General features: G+C 44.5%; 1 protein-coding gene across 1 annotated transcript in view; it reads left to right on the top strand.

Moving 5' to 3' along the window:
* The first annotated feature begins 13 nt into the window (after positions 1-13).
* LOC102384374 (trifunctional purine biosynthetic protein adenosine-3-like) overlaps positions 14-10,717 on the top strand; it is a 53,856-nt gene continuing 43,152 nt past the window's right edge. The window contains exons 1-5 of the mRNA XM_025214418.1: positions 14-73; positions 1,258-1,311; positions 8,591-8,739; positions 9,346-9,441; positions 10,073-10,247. Of these exons, the coding sequence (XP_025070203.1) occupies positions 8,595-8,739; positions 9,346-9,441; positions 10,073-10,247 (416 nt within the window). The 5' untranslated portion in view covers positions 14-73; positions 1,258-1,311; positions 8,591-8,594. The remainder of the gene's footprint in view (positions 74-1,257; positions 1,312-8,590; positions 8,740-9,345; positions 9,442-10,072; positions 10,248-10,717) is intronic.

Raw genomic sequence — 10,717 nt, 5'->3', positions numbered from 1 at the left:
CTACTTTGCTGGAGTCCGGGTTTGGGCAGGCAGTGCTGTCAGCGCGCGGTGCGCCTTGGCACCAGCTGATAAGGTGGGAGATGCGGTGCCTGGGGCAGAGCTGGCTGTCCCCATTTGGATGATGCTGAGCTCTTGAGCTGAGCATCTGCGTTAGTAGCAGGAGGGAGGGTGCTGTGCCAGGCACTGAGCCTGCAAATCTCTGCCACCAGTGTGAATATGCAGCCTCTGTGTTGGGGGTGGGGGTTCTAGATCCTGTGCACCCCATTGGAAGGGGCTGCCAGTGAAGCTGTTAGTAAATTGGCTGCGATGGGTGTGCATGTAATGGCTCTCTAAATCCTATGCTTGCATTGCCAGCTCCCATGGTATTTTGCCAGTCTAATAAGGCTTGGTGCTTGCAGTCAGTTGATTATGTATGAACCTCAGCTTTCACTGGGTGAAAATAAGGTTTTAGTCCTCTTTTATAACGACAGCCCAGGAAGCTGTCATCACACTCTTGAGATTCAGAAACCTGCAGGGCAAATGAGAAAAATCCCTGAAGTATTTATTATTTTGAATCTCTATTCTCTCTTTTGTTGGTTTGGTTTGATTCTGGTTCCTGGCTTTTGAGAGCCTTGGGTTGGCAGAATGGCATGCCAGCTAAGTGAAATGGCAGCAAGGAAGGGAAGAAAGCAAGTGATGGGAGTGTGTTTGAGCAGGCCTGTTTCATTTAATGGCATGTAGTTATTTTGCTACTACAGCCTTCTTCTTTTGCTCTCTTAGTGAATAGCACTAACATGCAATCCTGCTCTACACTCACATACTCAAATTGCTTGTAGTTTACAGTGCCATTTAGAGCGTATCTGAATATGAGCATGCATAACTGTGTTTTTACTTTTGTTTGGTCTGTGTATGAAAACTGCAGAAAAGCTAAATGCCCGTACAGAGTTTAAATGCTCTATTTAGCTTGTGTATTAGACAGTGGTTCATATTCTTATGGTTTCATTCTCTTGGCAGTCTCCCCCTTGCCTAAGAAAATTATTTAAATGTGATAATTGCAGCATGTGCTGGACACTTTGAATGAGTGAGAATTTACTGCATCACCCTCTTACATGATTGGTCAAAAGAAGACAGGTTTGGGAATTGGGTGGATTATTGCAGTGATTTACATTGTGATAGGTTTGTAAATATAATAAAAACAAACCAAAATCTGGTTTGGTGGTAGTATGTATGTGCTATCTCAGATCAGCTTCCTCTTTTGGTACCACTATTTGCCTTTAGGAGAAAAAATAGAAGCGTCTCCTCTGGATATTTAAGGAAGTCTGCAAATACTTGGTAAGTGATCTTTAAATCATTGTAATGGATATGCCTTTTTCTGCTGGGATTAAAATGTTTGGACTGTATCTGTCAGTTTCTAAGAACAGTGAGGGTTTTTTAATGGGGGAATATTCTTGCTTTTTAATGTATTATATTAATGGTGCAAGTGGAATGTACTACATTTCAGCAACACACACTTTATTATCTCACTGCTTAATTTCAAGGAATTTCCATGGGTCTTGCTTAATGATGTATTAGCCTGCCTAGTTAACAATAGCAATATTTTTTACGTTAAACAATAACTCTTGCAAAGATGACAGATATTAGGTTGTTTAGTCCATTGCTGAAAGATGCTGAGATACTGTTACGCTGATGAGGATGGTATAAGAGGTTTTGTCTTGCAAACTGGGATTAACAAGAGAAATTTAAAAAATACAGTAGACATTAAAATAGATTCTTTTAAACATATGTAAAGGCATATTGCTGTGAGCCTATGGGGATTTATCTATACATGCCAAAAAATTACCTCTTTTAAAGAATTTTTTTTCTCCTACTGACATTGAAATAGGGTTGTTTTTTTTTAAATCTAGAATGCTTCTGTTCAGTTGTGGCAGAACCTCATTTATTCTTATGAAAATTGTCTTGAGATTTATTACTTGAAAAGGCCATAAAAGTGCATTAAAGAGGAACTGACTAATGAGCCACAGAGTCCCTGGAGTGGCATCTTTTTTAGGCTTCACAATCTTTGTTTTTCTGTGGATTAAAGTTTCAGTTGACTGGTAGAGGAGCAATGTCATATTGTTTACTGAGATACTGGGAGAAACGCACAGAATGAAGAACAGCAAATGTTACATATGTTCAAGGGGATCTTGACTTTCTCTTTCTGGGGAATAGGCCATAAAACAGATTACCAAAAGAGAATAATAGAGACCAGAGTTCTTTCAACCTTGGCTAAAAGCAAATCCTTCTCTTTTCTTCCAACCCATGGCCTGGGGAGTTTATCATTCCTGAACTCTCTGTCTGGTGAAATCAAAACTTGCCAAATTAGAGAGTCTGAAGAGGGAGAACATCATGCCAGGGCTTGTAGTTGGTGGGGGCAGCGAATCTGGAGGGGGCAGGAGATGCATCAGGTGTTCAAGATGACACAAGAGAAAAGAAATCTTCCTGATGGGAAGTGCTCTGATTTTTCTTGTGGAAGAAGTATTTTTCTGGTTTAGTGATAAACACCTTAAATGGGTGTGTGCTTTTTTTTTTGTGTGTCAGGAGAAATGTTTCTCCTGTAACGCCTGTTCCTGGCCTATATATTTAGTTCACTATTTCAAAACTCTTTATTAATATCTATGTCATAACTCCAATACCCAGTGAGCACTGGGAACATGCAGTATCTGTGTTTAAAAAATCCATTAAGTTTTAAAAGTGAAATCTCTCAATAAATACTGCTAGGACTTCCAGGAAAGCCCTCCAGGAAAAAAACAGAAAGACCTGATTTGATGTTTCTGATAGTTACAAGGTTTAAAAGAAAAGTATAAACCATTCGCACAGTAACCTTTATGTAGCTTTCATTTCACAATTTGTGTGTGTGGGGGGGGTACCTAAAATGCAGAATATAGTCCATTGAGAGAGGATATAAGAAATGTTAAGTGGATATTATACCTAAACTGTTAGGTTATTTTGAAAATATTTACAATTAATTCTATTAATATAGATTATAATATGTCTTTTTACCATCTTGGTAGGAATCCAAAACCTGATTCTTGAAAGGTTGCACTTTGCTATTGTTTTTTTTGTTAAACATTGTTCTCTAGTACTGCCCTGAAAATAGGGCTGGAAGGGACCTTGAGTTCATCTAGTCAAACTTCCCCAGACCCAACCCAGATCAGTGCCCAAAGCATTTCTGGCATATGTCTGCTTAGCTTGTTTTTAAAAAACGTTCAGTAATGAAGATTCCATAATCTCCAAATCATCTAGTGCTTTACTAGCTTTACAGATCGAACACCTCCTTCCCCCCCACGTCTAAAGGGACCTAAATCTTCCTTACTACAGTTCAAGTCTATTACTACTTGTCCAGTGGACATGGGGAGCAATTTATTACTTTCCTCTTTACAGTAACCTTTTACAGATTTGAAGACTATTATAATGTCTTTTTGCTCTTATCTAGACTAAACCAGTTCTTTAAATCTTTCTTCTAGAGTGGTACACCAATATAACAGTGTCATATCGAATCAGCACTGATGAAAGGAAAATTATTGGCTATCGTGTTTTTTTGGCCAGTGTAACCAATAATGTATTGATAAATAGAACGTGCCTTCTGGCTGGGGCTCCAGACACCGCATGCACGCGCGCAGCCACAGTATGCACATACAGCAGTGGAGAGCAGCCGGGCAGTGTGGAGAGTAGCCAGGCAGTGTGGAGAGCAGCACCCTGCAGGTAAGTCTGTGAAGGGGAAGGGGCGTGGGAGGCTCAGATGAAGGCCCCCCACAGTGAGGGAGGCAGTAGGCCAGGGACAGGGACTGGGGGCACTGCCCAGCCAAGGCGGTGAATGGGACCCAGGGCTGGGATGGGGAGTGGGATGGAGCTGTGAGTAGCTCATCTATAGGGCGCATGAGAGGGGAGTGACTCTCTATCACTGTGTGCACCCCTGGGGAAAGCATGGGGGGCATGTGCCCCCCAGATGTGTGTAGAGCGAGGTTGGATGTGGGCTGCCCGCTGTGGGCTTAGGGCTCTCCGCCCTGCTGCCTTTGCCCCAGGAGCCCCACACTGGCTGTGCACCCCCTGCTCTTCTGGCAGTGGTGGCAATAGCGAATTGTTCCTCCCACTGCCTGATGAGCAGGGGGCGCGCAGCTGGCGCACAGCTCCCAGGGCAAAGGCAGCAGGCCAGAGAGCCCTGAGCCCATAGTGGGCAGCCCACATCAGTCCTCACTCTGTTCATCTCCTTTTAGAAGTGTCCCCGACTTAAAAATGGTGGTGACAGCGCTTGAACTAAACCTCATTTGGCAAGCTTTAGTTCAAGCCCCCCGACACCATTTTTAAGTATCAGAATGCTGATTCCCTGGTACAGTACTTCAGCTGAGGTTTCACCAATGCTGAGTAGTGGGAGCATCCGTTCTTATGACTTAGACCTTCCAATATGCTTTGAGCATTTTTTGTAACATTCTTTGAAAATTATCTTTTTAATTCACATTCATGATCTGGGTAATACTGGAACAGGTTACCTAGAGAGGTTGTGGACTCTCCATCCTTGGATGTTTTTAAGACCTGGCTAGACAAAACCTTGGCTGGTCTAGTTGGGGACAGTCCTGCTTTGAGCAGGGGTTTGGACTGGATGGCCTCCTAGGTCCCTTCCAACCTTAATTTTCTATGATTCTATGACCTGCTTAAGCTCCAGGTCCTTTTCTATATTGCTGCCAGGTAATCAGTCATCCTCCTTATTGTGAGAGGAATTTGTGCAACAGATTATTCCTACCTAAAAATAATGCAATATGGGCAGCTAGTACTACTTTGTGTTTATTTTGGATCATTTCTTCAGTTTGTCCAGGTTGGTATTTTGAATTGTAATCCTGTCTGCTAAGGATCTTGCGACCCCTCCTAGCTTGGTGTAGACCAGTGGTTCCCAACCTTTTTAGACTGCGAACCGGCAAACTGACCAGCAAACCAGACTTATGTGGAACTCCACTTGACACATCCTTCTAGTTTGAGAGTAAGCCATCAGTCACCATACTTCCGGGAGTGTGGTTTTTAAACTGGTATTGTACCCACTTTACAGTAGTGTAATCTGGACTATATTTCCTTAGATGGCTTATGAGTGTGTCAAAAACATTACTAAAGACAAGTTGTGATTTCTGCTGCTCATCCCTTATGCACAAGAACCCATCGTAGAAATTAAGTTAGTGTGATTTGACTGGCTGTTAATGAGAGCCAGTGTAGATTTGTTGTGTGCTAGGTGTTTATAAATAGATTCTGTGCTCCAGTATCTCTCCAGGGTGAGGATGTGTATAATTGTCTGGGTCCTCCTTTTTCCCTTTTGAAGATGAGCACTATATATTTGCCCTCTTCTTCCATTCTTCTTGAACCTCACCTGTCCTTTGTGAGTTCTCAAAGATAATTGCTAATGGTCCTGAGATTGCTTGAGTCAGTTCCCAGGTATCTTATGGTGAACTTCATGAGGGCCAGCTGTTTTGAAAACCTCTAATTTATCTAAACCAGTGGTCACCAACCCATGGATCCTGATTGACAGGTCGATCCTGGAGCCTCTTTTGATTGATCCTGTGCTGGGGGAGAGTTGGGCATGCGTTCATGCACACACCTACCTCTCAGCCCTTGCAGGTCAATTTGTGGGGGAGGGAAGGGGCAAGGGCCAGATCAAGGCCCCCATGGTGAGCGACTGACCACGCGGCCTAGCCAGGAGCATGGAAAGGTAAGTGGGGCCCCATCCTGGCCGGGTGGTAGGAGGATTGGAGCCTGGGGGGGTGTTTTTCCCCCCCATCTCTGCAGGAGCAGAGGTGGCTGCTGTTGTGCCTCGAGCGCCGCTGAAAGCTAGCCACATGTGGGTGCAGCTCAGCTACACTCACGTGTACAGCTACACTCACGTGGGGGCAGCCCCAGCCCAGACAGGTCTGGAAAGATCTGGTCGTCCGGGGAGGGGGACTCCCATTGGGCAGAGCCCAGCAGAGCCCCCAGGGGGTCCATTCCCCTCCCCGACCTGTGCTCCGGGCACAATGGGCAGCCCACAGCAGCAGCCGCCTCGTCCTGAGCACAGATAAAGCTCAGGAGCCTGGGCCCCCAGAGCCTCCTGCGGGGCTGCACCCAGTGGCAGGAACCCCCCCACACACTCTCCTAGCCTGTGGACACTTCCAGACCCGGCCAGGCCAGGGCCCAAAGCCACGGTTGTCTGGTTGCCGGGTGGGCCCGGCTCAGCATAGCTGTGGCACAGAAGTGGGATCAGGCCCCAGCCTGGCCTGGCCAGGTCTGGGACTCTCTGCGGTCCAGGGGCATATGGGGTGGGGGTGGGGTGAGCAAGGGGGGAGCATAGTAGATCCTGAGGTGCCCTTTACTTCCAAAAAGGTTGGAGACCATTGATCTAAAGATTTTCTAAGATGTTTTTTATCTTCTCAGCTGCAGGTAGAAGAAGAGTTAACTGTGTAGTTGCCTTGTCTGTGAAGCATTTCCCAGTTGCATGCTCTGGTTCCTTTAAACTCTCTCTATAAACTCCTTCTCAAAGCTGCCCTGTTTGTTCATCAGCTGGCTTTCAAAGCTCTTTTGCCTCAGTCAGTCCTGTCCCCTTATTTAGGGACACCAGTGGTCAAAAGCTAGCGGATGAAAGACTAGAACCACTAGTGCTTAGTCAGGCTGTAACATGCATATTGTACTGCAGACTGCAACAAATGAGCAGACAGCCAACCAGACAGAGTCACTCACTTCCATGGAGTAGAGTCTCTCTCCTAACTAGGATAGGTCCTTCTCAAAACAACCCTGTTTGCTGCCCTCCGTATGTTATCTCTGTAGAATTAGCCTCTGATTTTGTTTGTGAACTGCAGTAAGCTCATACCAAATATGTCTTCCTGGGCAAGAGTAATGATATGTTGCTTGGAAAGCTGGAATTTTTATGGTGTTCTTAATTCATTAAGTACGTAATGACTAGGGATTGGTTGATATCCTGAGTATTGTTCTTAAATGTCACTTTGAGGGGCTGTTTTTCTTTCTGACATTTATGTTTATCCATGTTCAGCTCCTATCGAAAAACTGAGCGAAGCAGATGTAAAATACATTACACTATAATGTTTCTGAAGTAAATAAAAACTAATCTGCCAAGAAATACCATTAGCTACTTGAAATGTCAGTGGCTTAGTGAAAACAGCAGTTGTTCTTTAATCAAGTGCTCTATTCTGTCAGAGTGATATTCTTAACCATTTCTAATGCTTTGCCAATTTCTGTTTTCATATAACAAATACAGAGGCAGGCATTCATTTTGAAGTGGCAATGCTCAGAAAAGTTCCTGTATTAACCTTTGTATTGAAACTGGACTTAAAAGTAAATTAGATGTCATTTTTATAGGCTTACACACAACTGCCCTGCCAAAGTGCTTTAGTGCTGCTTTAGTGCTTTTGGCTGGTTCAGTCTTCATATGTTTTCCCTATAGACTTAAGGGAATGAATCCTTACTCTGTTAAAGTTGGTGGAAAATTTGTCAGTGACCTCAGTGTCTCATCCAGAATGTCACCAGTATAGCTGATTGTGGCCACTCAGGATGGTGGCTTTTTAATCACTTCCATCCCTCCCTGCCTGTCCCCACTCACCCCAGCTCCTGCTGCAGCTGTCCTGGGAGTGGCTGATGCCAGCTCCCTGTAGCTGCTGGGCTGCACCGTGCCCTGGTGCAGGCGGCTGGCACTGGCAGCTCCCGGGGCTGCTGCAGCCAGGGCTGAGGTGGAGACAGAGCTTTGGGAAGAGCCTGGAGCCCCTGAGCCTGCAGTGGCTGCCAGCCCCAACCTGCTCTTGTCCAGATGCAGGTGGCTGCCCGCCCCTGCTGCAGCCCTGGGAGCAGCAGACACTGCCTGCTTGCAGCTGCTGGGCTTCACCAGGCCGGGTTGTTCAGGGCATGGTGCCTCGGGGGAAGCGGATCCCCGGGGGGTTTGGGCCATGGTGCAGCCCAGTGGCTGCAAGCAGGCGGCATCTACTGCTCCCAGGGCTGCAGCACGTGCGGGCAGCCGCCTATAGCTAAACAAGAGCAGGCTGGGGCCGGTGGCCACTGCAGACCCCAACAGTGGTCAGGGTTTCCATGGAGATCGGCCCCAGCAGCGCTGGCAGGGCACATGGCTGGGTGGGGAGCTGCTCTGAGGTTGTGATCATGCAGCGGTGACAGTGTGGCCTGCAGCTGAGGCAGAGCCATGATCCGCTGCCTGCATGCTCTTCCCCAGGGTGTGCAGGCAGTGGATTGCAGCTCTTCCCTGCTCTGGACCATACTGTCACTGTTGCAAGATCCCAGCCTTGGAGCAGCTCCCTACCCAGCCATGTGCCCTGCCAGCATTGCTGGGGCTGGTCTTCATGGAAACCCTGGGCCTGCGCTGTCATGGCGCTGCTGCTGGTAGGGTCTCCATGGAAACTGGCCGCAGTGACATGGGCAGGGGCTGCTGGGAAATGGATTCTGTGCTCCTGATCCAGGCCGTGGCCTGGTCTTTGCCCGCCCCTGTGCTAAGAACTAAACTGAGACTATGGATTATGAGTGGCTGTTAAGGACGATATTAATGTCTTACATGTTTGTTGCAGGATTGTGAAATTAATACAGTGACTCTTATTTTGCAAAGATTAATGGCTGATCTAGTGCTTGTGATTGGCAATGGAAGCAGGGAGCATGCTTTGGCCTGGAAATTAGCACAGTCTCCACATGTAAAACAAGTGCTTGTTGCTCCAGGAAATGCAGGAACAGCTGGAGATGGGAAAATTTCCAATTCAGGTAAAAAAAAAAAAAAAAAGTACAGGTACAATAGAGGTAAGTGAATGGAAATATATATTGAATCAGTAGAAACAGGATATCTTTTCTCCTCCAAGTACGCAATCACTTATAACCTACATAAATAATTTTTTGCTGTATAGTCTTTCTGAATTTTAGGACATCTGATAGAGTACCATATGATATGTTTTTAATGTAGTGCAAAGAATTAAAAAAAAAACCCCAAAAAACCCATACAATTTGAGGACACAAAAATACAAACAGAGATCCAGAAAGTAATATAGTGAAATAAGATCCACTTTTAAAAACTATTCTCAAAAGAAAATGTATTTGGGCTGCATATAGCTAACATAATTGATATTTAGCAGTATAAATAAGTATTATAAATTATCTTCAGTTGTTCACCCTAGACATGCTGCTCTTTAATTTGTTGTTCAGTTTTAGTTATGATAATATGTGGGTAGCAGGTGGTGTTCAGCTTCCCTTTCATCCTCATTACCTCATTTGAACACTTTATTAGCCTAATTTGGGCCGGGGACTCTTAGGGAGACTTTCATTTGATCTAGTGTGCAACTTTATAACATAAGAGTATATTTTTGTCCCTTTCAGCTGTGTTAGTTAGTAACCATGCAATCCTTGCCCAGTTCTGCAAAGATCATAACATTGGACTTGTGATAGTGGGACAAGAGGATCTTTTGGCAACTGGTAAGATTAAAATATTTTTGTTTGTTAGAAAAGGGTAGCGTCTTGTTTTTAACTTAACTCGACTTAAACCTAATATGCTTATACTGTCTTTATTACACTAAAGTGTAAAAGACTAACTTTGACTGCTTGTATAAGTGCAAATGATTTTTACATCTGGCAATGTCTAGCTGTTCTGTGTATACACGTTGTATATCATTTGATAGGAAATCACATGGTACTGGGGAAAAATAATTGCAGCTTTTTTATGCCGCCTTATATGCCATCATGCTTCAGAGAAGGTATATGACCCAAGGCCATGACCTTCTCCTTCATGCATAGTATCACTCAGCCATTACTTTGGGATGTTACAAACAATGTAATTTGGTATTGGAGTCTAAAATAAAGAATATTGGTCAGTCAGAACTATAGTCGCAGGGTGGCCTCAGTGACAAAGCTAAAAGCTAACTATTAAAGGTCTTATGAAACTGAATGATGAAATGTGTGATGAATTCACATTTAAAACAACATTTTGGGTACAAACTGATTACTATATCAAGGGGTGCAGCAGACTCCTGGGAGGTTCTTTTGGCCTCTGTAGTAACCATGGCCTGGCCACTTCCAAAGAGATGACTTATCTTCTGGCAATCACTAGGAATCGTTGATTACTTGACATCAGTAGGAGTGAGATGCTTTGGACCCACAGCAAAGGCAGCTCAGTTAGAGACCAGTCTAAGCTTTGCCAAAGCCTTTCTGGATCAGCTTGGGATCCCAGCAGCAAGGTGGAAAGCCTTCACCAATCCTCAGGAAGCATATAGATTTGTTAACAGGTAAATTTATCTGTTGCCCGCAACTTTCTTTTCAGGTTATCTGTATGTTTGACCTTTTCCTCAGGATTATTGCTGTGAACATGATCTGTCCTTTCATTTGCTGATGTTTCATTTACAACTGGCTGTTGTTAAGCATATTTAAAAAAATCAAAGACAGGGATGGTCACTGGCAATTTTAATGTCATGAGAATCATAATGGGAAACTTTCCAAAAAACTGGATGGAATCTTATGCATGAGGATACCCATTTGCTACCTATGATAAGAGGAAAAAACCTCATATGAGGGAGAAAAAGTACTGTAACATACTGCACTAAACTTTTTCTTCAGATATTTGCCTAATGATCAGGCTTTCCTATGCACAAGCATAGACCTGGCAAAATTGTTTGCTGGGCACTATGAAAGCAGCTCACAGCTGAAGTTCTCATTCTTATTTGTTCAGGGCCAGATGGCAGGTCCCTCAGTCACATTG

The sequence above is a fragment of the Alligator sinensis genome, unplaced genomic scaffold (genome assembly GCF_000455745.1).
Source record: "Alligator sinensis unplaced genomic scaffold, ASM45574v1 scaffold996_1, whole genome shotgun sequence".
Lineage (NCBI taxonomy): Eukaryota > Metazoa > Chordata > Crocodylia > Alligatoridae > Alligator > Alligator sinensis.
Note: the sequence above shows the minus strand (reverse complement) of the source record. Positions and strands in the feature narration are given on the sequence as shown.